A 22,762-nucleotide genomic window follows, 5' to 3' on the forward strand; every position below is an offset into this window, starting at 1 on the left:
CTTAGTAGTGTGAAAACGGAATAAGTAAATCTTTAGTATCATCTAATACCTAGCCCTTATTCAGACATTCGTTATTGGTTTAAAAAATTATTTTTCCTTTTTGGTTTTAGTGAATCTATAAAGTGATAGGTAGACTTTGAAAGTTGAATAATGAAATATACTACTTAGTAAAGTGTCACTAATTTGTACTAACTTGTAAGACTCTGAATTGATTTTAAACATTTGGATTATGGCATTGTTCTGAAGAAGTGTGCCTATCCATTGCTTCCATATTCATCAGGAACCAAATTTAGGAAAGGTTGTCCTTGGGGCATTTGTCTTAATGAATGAACTCCAGGCAGCAACGTAGGATCTACCTGCTCATCTCAAAATAACAGCCTGATTTCTCTGTGGCACGTCTCCTCTCGATGACATTAGTGATGTTTTGTTCATAGACTAAGACTATACCATTTGGAGGGTGTGAGAAGCAGCATCTTCCTTCCTTCCTTCTTTCCTTCTTTCCTTCCTTTCCTTCCTTTCTTCCTTTCCTTCCTTCCTTTTCTTTTTCTTCTCACTTCAGCCTTCCCAGTAGCTGAGATTACAGGTGTGCGTCATCAGGCCCAGCTAATTTTTATATTTTTTGTAGAGCCGGAGTTTTGCTGTGTTGCCCAGGCTGGTCTCAAGCTCCTGACCTCAAGCAGTCCACCTGCCTCAGCCTCCCAAAGTGTTGGGATTACAGGCATGAGCCACCATTCCTGGCCAACATTTCTTAACAGAAGAGTTAGACATTCATTTTTTAATGAAGAAATAATTATTTATAATTAGCATTTCACTGATCATATTTAAATAGCTATTTCTGAACTATTTTAATTCTAGAAGATAATTTCATTTTTGGTCCTTAAATATTCCAGATCATTGGTTCTCAAATCTGGCTATGCAACAGTATCATCTTGGTGTGGGTCAAATGAGAAACTCTCTCTGCATACAAAGTTAGAACACGGGATTCCAAGTCATTCCCCTGAAATATTGCCCTTTTTAAGTTGCCTAGTAATCCCTTCTCTGTGCCCCTGCCCCCATAAGTATAGATAAATTTATTGTTTACATCTGTTCTCTTAAAAACTGAATTGTCAGCCTCTTAATTTATAACGTCTGAATTAATTATGTTATTCTTATATTAGTTATGTTTTTCTTATATTTCTTTTGTGGTGATTCACTTTAGTAATTACATATAAGTGAAAATGCTGAAAGTTTAAAAAATCTCCCCCTGCCCCTACTAGTTAAATATAACTCTTTAACATAAGCAAAAGGTCTTCTAGAGCAGGGATTTACAAATCTGGCTAGCTCCCTGTTATTTTACAGTCTTCAAGCCACTGGTTTATTTATACGTATGTGTGTATACACACACAGACACACATTTATATATACATATATGTATGTATATGTACATACATAAATATATATATTTTTAGAGATGGGGTCTTGCTCTGTCTTACAGACTGGAGTGCAGTGGGGCCATCATAGCTCACTGCAGCCCCAAACTCTTGGACTCAAGTGATCTTCCTGCCTCGGACTACCTAAGCGCTGGGATTACAGGCAATTTGTATATTTTTAAATGGTTATATATAAGTACCTTATCCTTAATTTTGCCTCCTGGCAAAGCCTACAATATTTTCTGGGCCTCTCTCTGGAGCAAATAACTTTCTCTAGTAGTATTTCTTTTAAAGGGTATGCTGTAGTCCAGCTCATCTTGTAGATGAATACAAAGGAGACTTGATGTTAATAGACCCCCCTCCCCTCCCAGTTTTATAAAAAGATGAGCTGGAAATCTCCATTTCAACATGAAATATTCTGATTTTAAAATATTGGCAATGAATTCAGAATTCTAAAATACATTTTCTGGTTACCTCATTGTGTACTAAGTATGTTTGTAAACTTATAGTTCATAACTTCTGAGCTAGCAGGTGCTGAGAAAGGGTGCCAGGTCATGATTCTGCAAGCCTATGTAATATTTTTGGTGGCTCTAGACTCTTAGTTTCTTCTTCATTGGCTTTATTTCTGTTTTGTAAGTCAGGCTACAATAAAGGAAACAAATGTAAATGTGTTTTAAGTAAAACTGAAATTTTGCCAATTGTTAATAATTAAACCCATTTCTAAATGGAATTCTTAGCCAGTTTGGCAGTAGGAAATTGTTAAAATTGATTGATGTCTTCCCTTCTGTGGTTGAAGAATCGGATATTTTTTAAACAATTTTTGAGTAGCATTATCAAGTTAGTATATATATAAATTAGAAGTTAATAAAGGATCAAGATCCAATGACTGCATTAAAGAAACTACACTGTAAATACTTTATTACAGTTTTATACCTTAATTTATTAAATATGATTAATTTTATTCCATTTTAAAAGCTTTTTTTGTGGATCTGGCAGACTCTGGATCATCATTATGAACATTAGCTTGTCATTGCATTGCAGCCATGTGGAACTCCTGGCTGTTGGATCCTCTTGGGCTTTTAGAATACCAAGTTTCAGCTAGGTATTTTTCTAAATGGAAGACAGCACATAATATAGTACAAGTCTCAAAAGTGAGAACTGGGCAAATTAGTGTAGCCAAAATAAGAGAACTGTGTCAGGGTGGCTTTGGGTAATTTTTGCTGGTTTGACAATCTCTGAGGTTTGGTGTATGATCAGTTTGGGTTTTGACAATTGGGATCTGTCAGAAGATAGTGAAAGCAATAGAGTCAACATTGTGATGGATTCGTTCAGTGATATGACCTCTGAAATGTAAGATTATTCCAGGGTCAGCCTGTTAAAAACTGGGTGAGTTTGGAGGTCATTTTTGTGAGAAGTGGGTATGAGGAAGGATTTCAAATAAACTTAGAATTTTGAATACTACTTGCTTTTCTCTTTAATACATTGGCAGAAAAGAGTTGGAAAATATTCTGAGGAAAATAAGGCAGTTTATTCAAATATAATATTTATTTCACCTTGAAGAATAATACATTAAATATTGGGCAATGCACTATAGATGCATAAAAGGATTTTTTATGGCAATAATTGGCAATATAGTATTTAAAAACAAATTTCATGCTGGGTGTGATGGCTCATGCCTGTAATCCTAGCACTTTGGGAGGCTGAGGTGGGCGGATCCCTTGAGGTCAGGAGTTCGAGACCAGCCTGGCCAACATGGTGAAAACCCCATCTCTTCTAAAAATACAAAAAAATTTAGCCAGGTGTGGTGGTGTGTGTGCCTATAATCCAAGTTACTTGGGAGGCTGAGGCAAGGAGGATAGTTTGAACTTGGGAGACAGAGGCTGCAATGAGCCGAGATCGCACCACGGAACCTCAGCCTGGGTAACAGAGTGAGACTCCGTCTCAAAAAAAATAAAATTAACATTTAAAAAAATCATTTCGGTCACTGTCATTACCTGCTTTGAAACATTTATATGTTGTTTAAAAAATCAAAATGAGGCCTAAAGTGCACCAAGATGGCCGCCCCCGTGGATCTTGAGTTGAAAAAGGCCTTCACAGAGCTTCAAGCCAAAGTTATCGACACTCAACAGAAGGTGAAGCTGGCAGACATACAGATTGAGCAGCTAAACAGAACGAAAAAGCATACACATCTTACAGATACAGAGATCATGACTTTGGTAGATGAGACTAACATGTATGAAGGTGTAGGAAGAATGTTTATTCTTCAGTCCAAGGAAGCAATTCACAATCAACTGTTAGAGACGCAAAAAATAGCAGAAGAAAAAATTAAAGAACTAGAACAGAAAAAGTCCTACCTGGAGTGGAGCATTAAGGAAGCTGAGGACAACATCAGGGAGATGCCGATGGCACGAAGGGCCCGGTAGGGAGTCTCTTGGGGAAGCTCTTCCTCTTGCCCCTCCCATTCCTGGTGGGGGCAGAGGAGTCTGCAGGGAAACAGCTCCTCCTCTGCCCCATGGACGCTTCATCTGGATGGCCTGGCAACGTCACATTTTCTGCATCACCCTGAGCCCCTTTTGCTTCCCAGCCCTGGAGTTTTTACCCTGGCTTTACCTCCCACCTCGGCCCAGGACACTCTTCCCTCTCAGGGTGTGTGATGAACTCCCAGGAAAGGGAAGATGGGAGCCAGGGCAGATAGGAAGCTCTGCCTGAGCTTTCCACTAGGCATGCCAGCCAGACCAGTAAAAAGTGTCCACTCTGCTAAGCCTGCTTTTCTTGAGCTGAGGGATGGAACAGAGGGTTAGAGAGGCAGTGGCCATCTCCACCTCAGCTCCTGCTCCCTCTGCATTGGAGCCCTTCCTTCCTTGGGGGATGGGTTCTTGCCTGCTTCTCTTTTCCCTTCCTGTACCTTTGACTAACCCCTCAGCTTCCGGGCCTGCATGTAGTAGACAGAAGAGGAAGAAAGAACACTGACATTCACAGCTGAATAAGTGAACAGGATAGCAGTCCCTGGATGGCAGTCTGCCTCAAGATTCCTTTTCCTGCCTTCTCCCATACATTTCAAAAGGAAGTTCAACAGTCAGCAGCACCTCCAAGACTATCTCCTTCAGGCCAGTATCATAAGATGGACGCTGTAATCCTGAGGCCTCCTAGAGGCTGAGGGCAGCAGTATGCTCCAGCTGGCTCATCCCAGCCCAGGTGGACCAATTATTCAATTTTTAAGAATTTGGTTGCAAGCCAGTTGTTAAACACAGCCATTATAATTATGTAAATGTGCAAATTAGGTTAAAAACAAGGACGATAAATATTCAAAACTAAAAAAAAGAAAATGAACTAAAATTAGTTTCTTTTTGAGAGTTTTTACAGCAAGAAATAACAGTTAAGTGTCTAAAAATAGTGTTTATATTATTGATGTAATATTTTCATCATAATAAATATTCATAAACGTAAGTGTGGGTAATAAAAAGAACACTAAGAACTTTCAGATATAGGGAAGTTAAGGTAAAAGTGATCTGAGTAGAGGCAGAAATGATGTTTCATGTTTTAATAATTAACTGAGAACGGTTTTCAGATCTCGTCTCTAGATTGGGACTAGAAGGTTTGTGTAGGAGTTGGAATTATTATTATTATTATTTTTAATTTTGAGACACAGTCTCGTTCTGTAGCCCAGGCTGGAGTGCAGTGGTACGATCTCGGCTCACTGCAGCCTCTGCCTCCCGAATTCAAGCGATTCTCCTGCCTCAGCCTGCTGAGTAGCTGGGACTACAGGCACGCATCACCACACCTGGCTAATTTTTTAGTAGAGACGGGGTTTCACCATGTTGGCCAGGATGATCTGGATCTCCTGACCTTGTGATCTGCCCACCTCGGCCTCCCAAAGTGCTGGGATTACAAGTGTAAGTCACCGCACCCAGCCCGAGAGTTATTTTCATTTAGTTAAATCTCTATGTGACTTTTTTCTCCTGATAATTGGAATAGCATATATATATATATATATATATATATATATATATATATATATATATACACACACACACATATATATATATATATATATATACACACACACACACACACACATATACAGGTAAACAATGTGGACACTGAACTGAAAATTTACAAAACTAGGAGTTGGATTTAACTCTGCAACTTTCAGCAAAATCTTTCACCTCTGAATTTCTTTTTCCCTAGCTATTATAAAAGTCAAGATCTTGGACTAGACTTTTAAGGTTCCTCCCTTCTTGAAGCACTATCTTAAACAACCTTAAGGCCTATCAGCAGAAGATAGGTTTACTTAATGATGGCAAAGTGAGACAACAGGCTACTATGAAGCTGTTTAAAATAAATGAGGGAAGTCTGTTAGTACAGATGGGGTATGATTTATTTATTCATCCAACAAATTTTGAGTCCTTCTGTATGCCAGACACTATTCTTAGTACTAGGAGTACAGAAAGAACATACTGATACAGAGCTTACATTATAGAAAGACAGCAGACCATAAATAAGTGAATAAATACCATAGTGTCAGAGAGTAATAAATGTTATGAAGAAAGATGAAGTACTTTCTCAAATCTCTGAGACTTGGTAAGGGGAAAAAGAAGATAGAGAACATATATGGGACACTTACTAGAATTTTTTAAAGACTTTGGGATTGGTTGCTATTAAAGAGATGGGTGGTCAGGGTATGGCATGGTAGGGAGAGAGCCCTACTCATATCCTTTTGTGCTGTTTGATTTTTTTTTGGGGAGGTCACATGTGCATGTATTACTGAAAAAAAAATCCTTAATGATGTGAGAGAAAATATTTTGGTGACGTATTTAACATGCTTTAGTCCAATCTGAACTTTTTTGGCTGAGTGTACTAGTCTTTATCTATGTGTCCTGTGTCCTAACAATGTTTAGAAATAAAGTTTTTTCACTTTTGGTTTTATCAGACTTTTCCTTTTAATATGTACATGCTTTTTTTGTATTAACATTTGCAGTGCTAAAACTTAAGTTTATATGTAGCCTTCTTCAATGTGTTTTAAATATCTTAAACAGAAAATTTATCTAAGTTCTAAACTTTTGAGTAAGCATAAACATAGATTGCTTACTCAATGTCTTCCTTAGGATAAAAATTAAAGTTGCTGACATTTTGTCTTATGTTAAATGGGAATTTTTATTTCATTTTTAATATGTTTATTTTTAGGCTTCAAATATCACTGAACTTGGAAAACTCAAATTAAGATCACTTTTTTTCTCCTAAAAAAAAATCAGCTTGCTAAGCATCTTTCCTGATTTTTATCTTTGTTCTTTTCTAGTTGGATGAAAAATCTGACAAACAGTATGCTGAAAATTATACAAGAGTGAGTATATAAATTCCTAAGGGAAATTATCAAGGTCAATTAAACTTGTTATCTGTGACTTGTTCATTATTTATTTTACAACAATTGGTCTGATGTAGCTGCTTTTCCTCCCTTCATCTATTTCCTGTCCTTGACCCTCCAAAATTCCTTCGAAGTTAAATCATGTGAGGCCCTGGGAAGAAAACACGCGCTGCATTTTATTTCCTTGAATGTCACCTCTTTAGCTTTTGTCTGCTTTTTTGATTTTCATTCCTTTAGAAATTGATCCTGAGAAGAAGCCAGTAAACACTGAATATGAAGTTTCTTTAGAAATGGTGGTGACAAACTCTGAGACTTTGTTTTCTTTTATATATAAATTGTTTATTGAAGTAAAATACTCCTTTCTAGGATTTGCTTTGTGTTAAAGTCTCTTTCTTCTGAAAATATTTTTAGAAAGTCAATTAGGGAAATGATTTATCAGAATTAATTTTATGCTATACCCAAGAAAGATAAATTAGCTCTGTCCGGTAGAAATATAATGCAAGCCACAAATCTGAACTTGTATGTAAGTTTAAATTTTCTGGTAGCCACATTTAAAAAGTAAAAAGAGGGCCAGGCGCGGTGGCTCACGCCTGTAATCCCAGCACTTTGGGAGGCCGAGGCGGGTGGATCACGAGGTCAAGAGATCAAGACCATCCTGGTCAACATGGTGAAACCCCGTCTCTACTAAAAATACAAAAAATTAGCTGGGCACGGTGGCGCGTGCCTGTAATCCCAGCTACTCAGGAGGCCGAGGCAGGAGAATTGCCCGAACCCAGGAGGCCGAGGTTGCGGTGAGCCGAGATCGTGCCATTGCACTCCAGCCTGGGTAACAAGAGCAAAACTCCGTCTCAAAAAAAAAAAAAAAAAAAAGTAAAAAGAAACAGGTAAAATTAATTTAGGTAATATATTTTATTTAATCCAAATATCCAAACTATTTCAACATATAATCAGTATAAAATTACTAGGCCGGACTCAGTAGCTCACACGTATAATCTCAATACTTTGGGAGGCCAAGGTGGGTGAATCACTTGAGGTCTGGAGTTCGAGACCAGCATGACCAACACGGTGAAATCCTGTGTCTACTAAAAATGCAAAAAAAAAAAAAAAAATAGCCAGGCATGCTGTTCCATGCCTGTAGTCCCAGCAACTCCTCAGTCTGGGAGGTCTGAGGCAGGAGAACTGCTTGAACCTGGGAGGTGGAGGTTGCAGTGAGCCGAGATCTTGCCACTGCACTCCAGCCTGGGCAACAGAGTGAGACTCCACCTCAAAAAAAAAAAGAAAGAGACAAAACTAATAAATATAAAATTATTATATTTTATTCTTTTTTCTACACTAAGCCTTTAAAATCTGGTATGCCTCCTATACTCTCAATTTGGACTAACCACATTTCAAGTGCTCAGTGGCTAATTGCAAGTATATTGGACAGCACAGATTCATGCTGTTTATTAATCAATAGCATAATCTCACATTTAAGCTAATTTTGGGAAGAACAGTCTATATTCATAGTAATATCCAGTGTTGCTGCTCTCCAGTGCAAATAGTGTCTTCATCTTTATCAACAAAGTATTAGAGAAAGAAGAGATTCATAAGCAGTTCAGAAACTAAAAAGGGGAAGTGCTGATTAGCATATTAGTTATAAAATTATACAACTGCTTTAATCTGATGTGCTCACTTCAGTGGATAGCAAAGATAAACTTAGAAAATAAACACTCATAAAAACTGTTTTCTTTTTGGTTATGATGAATTCTAGATTCTGATAAGGTATTTGTGTTAATGAAATTTTGCTTAGTATGCTTGGGCCCTTCTCTCAATGCCTCATCCCACAAAGCCAATCTAAATTGACCATTGATTGCACATGATAACTTACTCATCTGAAGGCCACATCTTCCCCCAACCACTCTGCCCTGTTTTTAGTTTCCACAGCAAACATATTTTTAAAGAAATGAGACTTAGAAGTGTCATATTTCTTTTTGTAGCCGTCATCTCGAAATTCTGCCTCAGCAACAACCCCTCTAAGTGGAAACTCATCCAGACGAGGAAGTGGGGACACCAGCAGCTTAATAGATCCAGACACCTCATTAAGTGAATTACGGGTAACTGAAATTTTTGGTTTTCTTTTTAAAAGCAGTTTTTTGACTTCGTGGTAATATATGACAACTTTTAACCTTTAATGTGACTTAGTAGAAATAAGGAATATGATTCTTTTTTAAAAAATTAGTACAGTTCAAATTAGTACAGTTAAAAAGTGTGACTCAGGTGTTTCAGAGTTGAAAGGAAGGAGATTAGTTAATTCTTTTTTCTGTCCCCTTTTCTGAAAATTTGATGGTGTTGGAATTTCTGCTAATTTGCAAATGCCAAAAAAAGCACTTTGTAATGTATGTAAAAGTAATTCTCTCAGAAACAACTGGCCATGTTTTAAATGGAAAATATGTGGGTGAACAAAGAACTAGATTGTGGGAATTATTAGTCTTTTGAGCCATGATGGTATTCAGCTGCTTGAATATAGTTATCTCTCAGTTTTTCATACTAATAGAAGTGTGATAATATTTGGGTAACAGAACCTGCTATTTGTGAGGCAAGGGGTAGTCAGAGAAATTGCATTCCTTCATTCATTCAACGTTTATTGAGCACTTGGCCTTGGGGATTTAAGCAGCAAAACATGTTCTGGCCTTCAGGATTTCCCTGTTTCATAGGGAAGACAAACTGATACAAAACCAGGTGGTGTTATACAATAGTAGCAAGAATAGGGCTGTTAAGGTAATTAAGAAAAGCATCATCTAAATTGGACTAGGAGAAGAGATAACAAAAGTCTTTTCAGAAAAGACAGCTTTGAGCTAAGGTTTGAAGGAAAAATAAAAATAAACCAGGCAAAGAAATTGAAGGGGGAAGTCTTTCTCGAAGAGATGCATTCAGAGAACCCATAAAGTTAGCTGTATAGCAAAGTCGCCAGAGGGTAGGATGAGAAGTGAACAGTAGTAAGAATGAAGGCTGGAAGAGTAGTGCGGGGTCAAATCACAAAGCATCTTGTATTCTAGCCTGAAAGGAATTCAGTTTTACCCTGACAACGATGGGATGTTAAACAGGAGAGCAATACTATCTGCTTTGTATTCTTAAAAAATAACTTTGATCACAGTCAGAGGAAGCATTGCAGGCCAGAAGAGCAGTAACTCTGTGGTTCAACAGTGAGGATGAGGTGAGCAAGTCAAAAATGCCAGGGGAGAAAATGTAAGAAACTTGCTCTGGATTGAATACGAGAGACAGGGAATTGGTTGGGCAATAGGTAGGGAGAGAGAAATTTAAGAAAATGTTTTTAGCTTTCTTTTAAATATGAGATTGATTATTTATTTCTTTGGTTGAGTTGAGCCAATGGAGAGAGAGGATGAAGGTTGAGGAAGGAGAGAGGGTAACTGACAGATCAAAGTGCCTGAGTGGGTGAGAGGAGAGTCCAGGGCTTGGATGGATGGGCTTGCCTGGACTGGAGGTCCCCTCTTCACTGACACAGTAGACGAAGTAGGACAGGTGGTGACTGAGTAAGATTGTAGGTAGGGGCTGGTCTGAGTGCAGTGGTGTTTACAAGTAATCACAATCAGTTACAGATTTCTTTGTTCCTTCTCCCCTTTCATTGCTTCACTTGACTAGCCTTAAAAAAAATTGTCAGTAAGATTGGAAAAGGAGTCTGACTTGTGAAATGGGCTACTTGTGGAAATGGGCTGGGGGTTGGGGAGGATGGAGAGGCTTGCAACAGTGTGAGAGAAGGAGAGCACCTCGGCCAGCATGGCCATGGCTTTGAAGGTATCAGTATTAATTGAGCTCCTACTAGCTCTTACTGTGCACCTGACATAAGTGCCTGGGTGGAAAGTTGAATAAGTTGCCTTTAGGTACGACATTCTAGTGGAACAAAAGGATATGAGGACAAGGCCCTCCAGCTTTAGACTTAGCTTGCTTTTGTCATACTACTTGTTGCTTGTTTTTCTTCCTTGAGAGAATGACCTTCTTGAAGGAACTGATATTTTGTATCCTATCATTTGCCTCCTAATAGGTCCTTCATAAATGTCTATTAAATGAATCAATGAGTAAAAGACAGTCAAACCTACTGGAGAAGCAGTGAAGGGAGCAGGGAAAGTTTAATACCAAAAATGTGTATGATCAGCCTGTAATAATTGATCCTGTTTATAATTGCAGAATTTTATTTAGGGCCCTGTGCAGTTATTTTGGACATAAATCGAGCATTCAGAATAGACCTTATATAACAAGGTCAGGCACGAGGGAAACAGTATTTTCCATTTAAAATTTGACCTGTTTCCCTTTTCTTATAAGGATTATGGTAACATTTGGAGCAAGTACTTTTCTCATCATTTAAATGGTATCTATTTGACATTGTGTTCAAAACGTTTGTGCTTAACTGCCCTCCCTTTACTCCCTCTCTCTCTAGTTAATTGTGGCCGGTAACCAAGTCATTGAAAGAAAACTTTGTTCATATTTATTTATTATATTTTTTAAAACTTGTGTATGAATCATTAAAATTTTCTGCCTCTTATTAATTTACTGTATATTTTACTAGTTCTAGGTGAAGCATTATACTAAAAAATTTAAAGTGATTTATAAAATATTAAAAAATGCATGATTTTAAGTATTATAATTTATATAGCTTTTTCCCTTATATATAGCCCTGTCTCCATTTGCTATGCTGTTGTCAACAAAATTTAATGCCAAGAAAATATTTAACTTTAGATTGATGACTCTAGACCTTCCCCCAGTCCCACTATCCCCTGACCTGTTTGACCCTTTCAGTGGTTTGGAGTGGGAGTTATGTTTTTGTATTTTGATTTCTCTGCTTTTAGTCTGGAATATACAAAAATGAGTCATGTTTCATCTGAATCCTTTGTGATTTAAGATATGTTTGTGCATGGTTTTATGCAATGGTTCATTCCTATGTCCTGCAGGATATCTATGACCTTAAGGACCAGATACAGGATGTAGAAGGGAGATACATGCAGGGGCTTAAAGAACTAAAGGTATTAGGGCCCATTCTGCAGCCCAAGCATGCTCTGTATGCAGAAGTGTTGGCAATGGTGGCTTTGCAAGTTCTGTTAACCTACTGCACATAGCTTTACTAACACTGTTTGTCTTTTAAGCATGTGCTTAACCTGCAGTGCATAGGAATGGTGAACTTTCAATCTCTGCTTATGTTTAATTGTGTAGTACAGTTTTTGAATATTCAGCAGAAGATATCCTTTTAATTTATTTTTCTTATAGAGACAGGGTCTCACTATGTTGCCTAGGCTGGTCTCGAACTCCTGGCCTCAAGCCATTCTCCTGCCTTGGCCTCCCAAAGTTCTGGGATTACAGGTGTGAGCCACCATGCCCAGCCTCCTTTACAGTTTTAAAACCTTGTAAAAATACATGCATATCCCTTGTGTCTTAGCCATAAAACATTATATTGGGCAAACAGCTAAAAAAATACTAAGAATATTTTTATTGAGAATTGGACCTCAAAATTCTTCCATGCTAAATGAAAAAATGTTGCATATTTCTGTTACCAGACTGTCAGTATTAAATGTGGGAGGAAGTAGCAACTGAGACATCATTATTATAAATATGCCCCCTAGAGGAAGGAACCTGAAGGCATAAGGCCTGTATTTTCTTTTGGCTGGGATTTTCTTAACCTATAGGTCAAAAGGGATGACACAGATCTAGTGCCTTAAAGAATTTGAAGGTAAATCTAAATGGTCTTTATCTTTTCCCAGAAAGGATGACTAATGTTTTTCTGTATAAATGTGTGAGGCAGACAATTTGGTTGTAAATAGCATTTGATTATCATGCTCTTCTTTTTCGTATGTTTCATTCTGAAGTTCAAGCCTCCTATTATGAAGAAACCAGTTTATTTGAACACATGTATGTCCTGATTTGAAATCAAAATACACACTGCACGCCAGGCACAGTGGCTCATGCCTGTAATCCCAGCACTTTGGGAGGCCCAGGTGGGTGGATCACCTGAGGTCAGGAGTTCAAGACCAGCCCGGCCAACATGGCAAAACCCGGTCTCTACTAAAAATACAAAAAATTCACTGGGCATGGTGGCAGGCGCCTGTAATTCCAGCTACTTGGGAGGCTAAGGCAGAAGAATTGCTTGAACCCAGGAAGGTGGAGGTTGCAGTGAGCTGAGGTCGTGCTTTTGTACTCCCACCTGGGTGACAGAGCTAGACTTTGTCTCAAAACAAACACACACAGAAACAAAAAAGCAAAATACACAATACACCTCTGAAAAAGCAAAAAGCAAGACGTTCAGAAAGATGACTCAGGATATATCCAAAGGGCAAAGCATGGACTTCATGGGCAAGGCTTTTGTCATCCTCCATGGCATGATTTGAAGTAGCCCAGCTATCGTACCCCTTCATGCAAGTGGTATGGTCCATGAGAAACAGAGTAAGATTTAGGACCAACAAAGGTGAGACCTCCAATGGGAAGTGCCCATGAGGGAAGTCTGAAAGTTGCTGATAGAGCAGCATGCGTTTTTCAGTAAATATCAAAAAGAATTACAGAATTAGTTGATGTTCTCATTTAATCTTGCTGCTTTAATCTTCAGAATTTGATCTCTCTTTTAAGGTTTTAGAGATACAACTTTTAGAAATATCTTGGATCAAACAAATCTGGTACATTGAATTAATATGCTAATATTGAAGTCACATGTGTAACAGCGTATCGGGAAAGCAATCATGCTGAAGATTCAGGGGCATTCTTACTGTCATTTTACTTTATTTAAAACATTTTTTCCTTACGTGTTAGAGGTACCATTTATTGCATTCTTTGAAGAATACCAAAGAACGGATTAGATTTGAGGTTTGAACAGAGGAGATCCCTTTTTCTAATTTATGCTAGAGTATAATTGAACTTGACTTCGGATTACATTTATCCTTGACACTTTGAAGTGGAAAAAACCCCACAAAAATAAAGCAAAATTGTCTGATTGGTGACCAAGCATGGTGGTGTGATGTATCCTATTGAAGAAGGATGTTGGCTCATTGCTTGTGACATTACTCTATGTTTGCCTTTGGGATACTCTCAGCCACTCTCCCCTCCGTCCTTCCTTTTATCAGGAAAGTTGATTATTATTGCTAATACAGTATTTGCCCGTGTGTACTATTACCCAGAAAATGTAGTAAAATATTAATTGTAAAATTTAAGTGATCTATTTCATAAAAGATTAATGATTCTGTAAATCAAAGGATTAAACCCATTAACCCATTTTAAAAACTATTAAAATTAATACCTTATTAAATTTAAGTAGAGAGTTATAGCAATAAATAACAATAGTAAATCTATAGTGATTGAAAGCTTTCCAAGATAATATTGGAAAAAGGCAAGCTATAGAACAAAATGTAGAATATATAATTTGTATTAAAAATATGTATGAAGTCAGCTGGGCATGGTGGCTCACGCCTGTAATCCCAGCACTTTGGGAGGCTGAGGCGGGCGGATCACGAGGTCAAGAGATCGAGACCATCCTGGCCAACAGGGTGAAACCCCATCTCTACTAAAAAATGTAAAAATTAGCTGGGCGTGGTGGTGGGCACCTGTAATCCCAGCTACTTGGGAGACTGAGGCAGGAGCATTGCTTGAACCTGGGAGTGGGGGTTGCAGTGAGCCAAGCTTGCGCCACTGCACTCCAGCCTGGTGCCTGGTGACAGAGCGAGACTGTCTCAAAAGAAAAAAATATATATATATGAAGTCAAGGGTATATATTTTATACTATAAACAAATAGGAAATGGCCTGAAAGATACTCTACCAAACCAATAGTGCTTGTGCCTCTGGAGGGAGCATGGTCAAGGAAGACTTTTGCCTTATCTATATCATTTATTTTTACCTCCAATGAAAATCTTATGTTTTGCTTGGGTACTTTAAATTTTTTTTTTTTTTTTTAGAGACAAGGTCTCTTGCTCTATCACCCAAACTGGAGTATAGTGACACAATCATAGCTCATTGCCACCTTGAACTCAAGCAGTCCTCCTGCCTAAAGCTTGCTGAGTAGCTGGGACTAAAGGTGTGCACCACCACACCTGGCTGATTTTTACGTTTTTTATAGAGATGGAGTCTTGCTATGTTGCCCAAGCTGGTCTTGACTCCTAAGCTCAAGCAGTCCTCCCCCTTGGCCTCTCAAAGCACTGGGATTACAGGCATGAGCCACCGTGCCCGGCCCCTGCTTAGGTACTTTTAAAGCAGCTGTTACTTCAATGATAAGATAACATTTGAGAATTATTAAAAATATTCTGGGCTAGGCATAGTGGCCATACCTATATATAATTTGTATTAAAAATACCTATGAAGTCAAGGGTATATATTTTATACTGTAAACAAATAAGGAATGGCCTGAAAGATACTCTACCAAACCAGTAGTGCTTGTGCCTCTGGAGGGAGCGTGGTCAAGGAAGACTTTTGCCTTATCTATATCATTTATTATAATACCATTACTTTGGGAGTCCAAGGAGGGAGGATTGCTTGAGCCCAGGAGTTTGAGGCAGCAATGAGCTATGATTGTGCCACTGTACTCCAGCCTAGGTGACAGAGTGAAGCCCTGTGTCTAAAAAATAAAATAAATAAAATATTTTTGAAAAAGTTAGATTTACCTCTTCCTGACACTGACCAGCCTCAAGTGACTTAGCGTCCCTGTCAGTTCTCTCGTGTAAAATGGGCATGATGATACATAATACCTACCTGTTGGAGTTACTGAAAGAATTAAACACAATAAGGCATGTAAAGAAAATCTAAATGTTTATTATTATTATTAGGTGTTATGATATTAGTCAGGAACCCACCTGAATCATTCAAGAAAAAAGTTTAACCTTAAGAAAATCTCATTTATATATAGATGGTATCACATGAATATATATTTCATATATGGGTCTGAAATATGCACTTGCTTCAATTTTATTGGTTTTAAGTTTAATTAAGTCCTTCTAGAAAGTGCTGTTCTTTAAAAAAAAAATTTTTTTTTTAAACAGGGTCTCACCATGTTGCTCAGGCTGGTCTACAACTCCTGGGCTCAAGCAGTCCTCCCACTCTGCCTCCCAGATTGCTGGGATTACAGATGTAAGCCACCATGCCTAGCCAATTTTTTTTTTTTGAGACAGAGTCTTACTCTGTCGCCCAGGCTAGAGTGCAGTGGCACAATCTCAGCTCACTGCAACCTCTGCCTCTCGGGTTCAAGCAATTCTCCTGCCTTAGCCTCCCAAGTAGATGGAACTAAAGGCTCGTACCACCACACCCGGCTAATTTTTTATATTTTTAGTAGAGATGGAGTTTCACTGTTTTAGCCAAGATGGTCTTGATCTCCTGACCTCGTGATCTGCCCACCTGGGCCTCCCAAAGTGCTGGGATCACCTGAGGTCAGGAGGTCGAGACCAGCCTGACCAACATGGTGAAACCCTATCTCTACTAAAAATATAAAAATTAGGTGGTAGGAGCCTATAATCTCAACTTCTCAGGAGGCTGAGGCAGGAGAATCACTTGAATCCAGGAGGCAGAGGTTACAGTGAGCTGAGATCACGCCACTGCACTCCAGCCTGGGCAACAGAGCGAGACTCCATCTCAAAAAACAAACAAACAAATTTGTTTCTAATCCTAGTTTAAATCTTGCCTGACAACTCAATTCTGGTTTATGAAGCATAATCAAAAGTGTGTGTGGCCAGGCCTGGTGGCTCATACCTGTAATCCACTTTCTGAGGCCAAGGCAAGGTGGATAACTCGAGCCCAGGAGTTTGAGATCAGCCTGGGCAACATAATGAAACCTTGTCTCTACAAAAAAAATTAGCCAGGTGTGGTGGCATGTGCCTGTGGTCCCAGCTACTCAGGAGGCTGATGTGAGAGAATCACCTGAGTCTGGGGAGGTTCCAGCCTGGGTGACAGAATGAGACCCTGTCTCAAAAAAAAAAAAAAAAAAGTGTGTGTGTGTGTGTGTGTGTGTGTGTGTATGTATTTTTATTTAGATATAATTCACATTCCATAAAAATTTACTTAAAATTTTAATTCAGTGTTTTTTTAGCATACTCAGAGTTGTGCAACTAGCACAACTCATCTGTAGAACATTTTCATCACCCAGAAAAGAAACCCAATCACTAACTTTCTGTCTCTAGAGATTCACCTGTTCTGGAGATTTCATACAGATGGAGTCATACAATAGGTGATTGACTTTCATTTAGCATAATATATTCAATATTCACCTATGTCATAATAACTGTCAGCCTTTTTTTTAATGGCTCCATAGTATTCCACTATATGGATTTGCTGCATTTTGTTAATACATTAATCAGTTGATAGGCATTTGAGTTGTTTATACTTTTTTGGCTATTATGAGTAATGCTGCTGTGAACATTTGTGTACAAGTTTTTGTGTAGACATATCTTTTTAATTCTCTCTGGTAGTTTGCTGGGAATAGAATTGCTGGGTCATATGGTAACACTATGTTTAACATTTTGAGGAACTGTCAAACTGTTTTCCAAAGTAACTGCACCATTTTATGTTACTACCAGCAATATATAGGAGACCTAGTTTCTCCACATCCTTACTAACACTTGTCTTCTGTATTTTTTGCTATAGATTATAGCCATCCTAGTGAATGTGAAGTGGTATCTTATTGTGATTTTGATGTGCATTTTCCTAATGACTAATGATGCCGAGCATGTTTTCCTGTGCTTATTTGTCATTTGCATATCCTCTTTGGAGAATATCTATTCAGGTCCTTGCCCATTTTTAAATTAATTTGTGTGTCCTTTATTGTTGAGTTGTAAGAGTTGTTTATATATTATTCTGCATATGTGTCTTATCAGATATAGGATTTATAAATATTTTCTCCCATTCTATGGGTTGTCTTTTTACTTTCTTGATTATATCATTTGCAGCATAAAAGTTTTACATTTGGGCCAGGTGAGGTGGCTCATGCCTGTAATCCTAGCACTTTGGGAGACTGAGGTGGACAGATCACAAGGTCATGAGTTTGAGACCAGTCTGGCCAACTTAGTGAAACCTTGTCTCTACTAAAAATACAAAAAAGTAGCCAGGTGTAGTGATATGTGCCTGTCATCGAAGCTGCTCAGGAGCCTGAGGTAGGAGAACTGTGTGAACCCAGGAGGTGGAGGTTGCAGTGAGCTGAGAAAAAAAAAGTTTTTTGAGACGGAGTATCGCACTGTCACCCAGACTGGAGTGCAATGGTGTGATTCTCCTGCCTCAGCCTCCCGAGTAGCTGGGATTACAGGTGCGCACCACCACATCTGGCTAATTTTTTTTTTATTTTTAGTAGAGACAAGGTTTCACAATGTTGACGAGGCTGGTCTCGAACTAACTGACCTCATGATCCGCCCGCCTTAGCCTCCCAAAGTGCTGGGATTACGGGCATGAGTCACAGTGCCCAGCCAAAAGAAAAGCTTTACATTTGGATGCAGTCTTATCTTTTTATGGTTTATAGTGCTTTTTGTTTGTTTTTGAGGCAGGGTCTTGCTCTGTTACCCAGACTGGGGTGCAGTGGCATGATCTCAGCTCACTACAGCCTCTGCCTCCTGGGTTCAATCAATTATCCTGACTCAGCCTCCTGAATAGCTGTGATTACAGGCACCCACCACCATGCCCTGCTAATTTTTGTATTTTTAGTAAAGATGGGGTTTCACCATGTTGGTCAGGCTGGTCTGGAACTCCTGACCTCAAGTGATCCGCCTGCCTCGGCCTTTCAGACTGCAAGGATTACATCCAGGCGTGTGCGAGCCACCGCACTCTGCTAGTTTATAGTGCTTTTGATGTGTCTGAGAAACCATTACCTATCCCAAGGTCATGAAGATTTATTTATATTTTCTTTGAAGCATTTTATTGTTTTAGCTCTCACATTTAGATCCGTGGCTCATGTTTAGTTAATTTTTGTGTATGGTGTGAGGTAGGAGTCCAACTTCATTCTTTTGTTTGTGGGTATCCATGCTTGTCCCAATACCATTTATTCTTTTCCCATAGAGTTATATGGACCCCTTTGTCCAAAATTAACTGATTTTAAATGTGAGAGTTCTGGGCTCTTAATTCCATTTCATTGATAAACATTTGCACCAGTATTTTTTAAATATATTTCCATAAATGATTACTTTTCCTATGTGAAACATTTTTTTTTAGCTTTAAAAAAGTCACTAAGCAGTAGTAATTACCAAATTAGATACAGTTACACACACACACACACACACAAGCGTGTATCTTAGGCAGAAAAATTTGAGGTATATAACATTTCAGGCATTTTATGGTGCCTTTTTCTCTTTTTTTTACTTCAAAACTGTAACTCTAGATCAAACTCTTTATTTTATTTTGTTTTATTTTAATTATTGATTGGTAGAGATAGGGTCTTGCTCTGTTAAACAGGCTGGAGTGCAGTGGCATGATCACTGCTCACTGCAGCCCTGACCTCCTGGGCTCAATCAGTGTTCTCACCTCAGCATCCCAAGTAGCTGGGACTACAGGTGGCCCTCCATATCTGGCTAATTTTTGTATTTTCTTGTGGAGACAAGGTTTTGTCATGTTGCCCAGGCTTGTCTTGAGCTTCAGGGCCCAAGATCTACCCACCTTGGCCTCCCAAAGTACTGGGATTACAGACATGAAACTCTGTGCCTAGCCAAGCTTTTTTTTAAATACTCATTTTGTATTGCTTATTTAAACATGACTGAAATGTGGGTAATTGCTGGGAAAAAATATTTACCTTTTTATCGGTATTTTTATGCAGAACAGGAAAGTACTGGAAACAACTGTCTAGAAAGTGGCAAAATTCAAATGAGTGTGAAGTTCACTTATGTAAAGAGAGGCCATATTCTGTGGTATCACTGCATTCTGAACACCACCAGTTTGTTATTAAAACTGTAAGAGTAAAATTTCTGAAAATATTGATTCATTTCATGACTTACAGATATATGTTGTTTGTACTTCTTTCATCTTTCAGAAGCTATATTGCTGCTTAATTTTGTTTTCTTGGGGAACAGAGAGCACATACTGTTCTTATAAAGGCATTATCGGCTTATTGTTGTCTTCCTGTTTCATGTGCATGTTACTAAACGAGGAGTTCCCCAAACCACTTGTATTTTATGAAAATGCATCTTTATGTGTTTGTGGCCGTGCCATAATTTCCTGTTATATTGCATATATACAATTAGCATATTTTAGATATCAGACTGATGACTTCAACTCTCATTTAGGAATCTTTGTCTGAAGTGGAAGAAAAATACAAGAAAGCCATGGTTTCCAATGCACAGTTAGACAATGAGAAGAACAATTTGATCTACCAGGTAGATACACTCAAGGATGTTATTGAAGAGCAGGAGGAACAGATGGCGGAATTTTATAGAGAAAATGAAGAAAAATCAAAGGTAATGCTTATCTGATATTTCTCTTGGGACAGAAAATAAAAGTCTGCCACTTATAAAGTGGTGGAAGATTGTGGCATACTTACTTAGGAATGATGTTTCAGTCAAAACTGAATGGCCCAAGGAAATTGAAAGAACACCATGAGGTTTCAGGCCCTGACATATTTTCCTTTTCTATTTTTTAAAAATTATTTTCCTGAGGAAAAGCTTATGTCTTCTGTTAAGTTTCTGAAAATAGAATAGAACTAAAGTTTTATCTTCATTTTCTATCTCTTAATTGGGTCAGTTACAGTGAGTTACTTACTTCTTCCAGTTATAAGTGGCTGGAACTCCTGCAAAGCTCCAAAGACTCTCAATAAAATGATTCATTCTTTTCTATGAACTTCTGAACGGTTCAAGAAAATTCATTTTCTAAATAATTGGATAGATGTCTTTAATCGGTTATTTTAAATCAGCAATTTGGAGATGTGCGTTAGAAATCGAAAGATGTTTTCTTTAGAGGTTTATAAGCTATAATGTTAAAATGTGCAGATGGAGAATAAAACTCATTGCCCAAGACCGGGATTTGCTCTTTGACAACTGCAGAAAACAAATTGGGATCTTTTAAAAGCATATGTTTCAGACTTTTTAAAGTGTTGATGTCAGTTCAAGCAGAGGTCAAATGGGTATTATTACCAGAAATGGATTGCTACTACATTGCTAATATAAAAAAATCCAGAAAATAATTTAGGAAACGTGTATTGATAAATTATTAGAAACAACAATCTGAACTTGCACAAAACAAAGGGACAGAAGCTGTTTATATAATCTCCAAGAGGCCAGCATTACTACCATAGTCTTTATAGGAATTTCTTTCCTTGAGGGCTAGAAATGCCCATTCCAGCCTGTTTTGGTCACATTCAAAAAGTGTTAGCCAGGTGTTTGGAGGAGAGAGGGATGAATAGACCAGAGCACAAAGGATTTTCAGGCCAGTGATACCATTCTGTATTATATTATAATGGTGGATACATGTTATTATGGATGCATGTATTGATACATTAGTCCAAAACCAATGTACAGCACCAGGAGTGAACCCTAATGTAATCTCTGGACTTTGGGTGACAGTGATCTGTCAATGCAGGTTCACTGATAGAATGAAATATACCACTCTAGTGTGGGATGTTTATAATAGGGTAGACTGTGCATGTATGGGGACAGGGAGTATATGAAAACTCTCTGTACTTTAAACATAATTTTGCTGTGAATCTAAAACTGCTCTAAAATTATTTAGGAGTCTTCTAGTTGTTTTCATATTGGACTGACAGTGGCCTGTGGAAGAGCATTATGTGCTGACAAAAGGTGGTTTCCTCTCTGATTCTTCTTGTAAACCCTATAGGCCATTTTTGGAGATTCTAAGCCATCATGCTTTTCCTAGAGTCCTGTGGACTCCTTTTTTTTGCCGTCCCATACATTTTTTCATATCTATTTTTGGCTCTTTGCCTCTATCAGACTAAAGTAAAATCTCATGCTAAGTATATAATGGTCAGTACTAAAATGAATTATCGTTCCATCATCTCAAATACTCTTGAGCGTTTTTTAAAATAAAGAAAACCCTTATAATTAGCTATTTTAACCAACTTAGTTTTTCTCTTGGTTATTTTAGAAGGTAATAGTTATTTTAGTATGCATAGTTTTTTTTTTTCTTAATCTCGTACGTGTTTTTGGAGACAAGGTCTCACTCTGTAGCCCAGGCTAGAGTGGAGTGGCAGTAGTATAGCTCATTGCAACCGCTGTCTCCAGGCCCAAGTGATCCTCCCACCTCAGTCTCCCGAGTAGCTGGGACTAAAGGCGTGTACCACCACGCCTGGCTAATTAAAAAAAAAATTTTTTTATAGAATCAGGGTTTCACCATGTTGCCCAGGCTGGTCTCCAACTCCTGGGCTCAAGCAATCTCCCCACCTCAGCTTCCCACAGTGTTGGGATTTCAGTTGTGAGCCACCGTGATGGGCCTTATACTTTTCAAACCTAAAATTTATTAAATCTTTTTAATACCCTGGAAATTTGCTTCATGTACCATGTTGCAGAAGACTTTGTGACAGTATCTCTTTCTAACATAGTTTTACTCCAAGCTCTCTCGTTCTAAACAACTATTGCTTTGTACAGTAGAATGTTATATTCAGTGATAAACAAAGAGGTCAGGCACTCTGGTGTATTTCATTACAGAAGCAGGTAGTAAGAGTAGAGAAGGACCGTTCAATAATTATTATACAGTATTAATAAAATTTTTCTAAATGTCTTTAGTGCCTCTTGGAATTACAATAACTATTTTGTTTTATATTTTTATTTTATTATTTTTACAGACAGGGTCTTGCTCTGCTCCCCAGGCTGGAGTACAGTGGCACAGTCATAGCTCACTTTGATCTCCTATGCTCAAGCGATCCTGAGTAGCTAGAACTGTAGGCACATGCCACCATGCCTGGCTGTTTTTTAAAAATCTTTTTGTGGAGATGAGGCCTTGCTGTATTGCCCAGGCTGGTCTTGAACTCGTGACTTCAAGCAGTCCTCCTTCTTTGGCCTCCCAAAGTGTTGGGATTACAGACACAAGCCCCTGTGCCCAGCCCATTGTTTCTCTTTT

General features: G+C 38.3%; 2 protein-coding genes across 28 annotated transcripts in view; both read left to right on the forward strand.

The window, feature by feature from the left end:
- Positions 1-22,762, forward strand: part of LRRFIP2 (LRR binding FLII interacting protein 2) — a 125,407-nt gene that overhangs the window by 76,773 nt on the left and 25,872 nt on the right. For 19 of the 27 annotated variants that reach the window (XM_021666576.2, XM_021666577.2, XM_021666580.2 and 16 more), the window contains 4 exons: positions 6,706-6,750; positions 8,748-8,864; positions 11,715-11,786; positions 19,981-20,151. In XM_021666576.2, the coding sequence (XP_021522251.1) occupies positions 6,706-6,750; positions 8,748-8,864; positions 11,715-11,786; positions 19,981-20,151 (405 nt within the window). The remainder of the gene's footprint in view (positions 1-6,705; positions 6,751-8,747; positions 8,865-11,714; positions 11,787-19,980; positions 20,152-22,762) is intronic. The other 8 variants (XM_021666579.2, XM_021666582.2, XM_012455706.3 and 5 more) reach the window with 1 other exon arrangement.
- LOC105719566 (prefoldin subunit 1-like) lies at positions 3,102-5,376 on the forward strand. The gene has a single exon (XM_064360155.1). The coding sequence runs from the start codon at positions 3,464-3,466 to the stop codon at positions 3,830-3,832; it is 369 nt and encodes a 122-aa protein (XP_064216225.1). The 5' UTR covers positions 3,102-3,463; the 3' UTR covers positions 3,833-5,376.

The sequence above is a fragment of the Aotus nancymaae genome, unplaced genomic scaffold (genome assembly GCF_030222135.1).
Source record: "Aotus nancymaae isolate 86718 unplaced genomic scaffold, 86718_ANA_hifiasm-v0.15.2.pri h1tg000038l, whole genome shotgun sequence".
Taxonomy (NCBI): Eukaryota; Metazoa; Chordata; class Mammalia; order Primates; family Aotidae; genus Aotus; species Aotus nancymaae.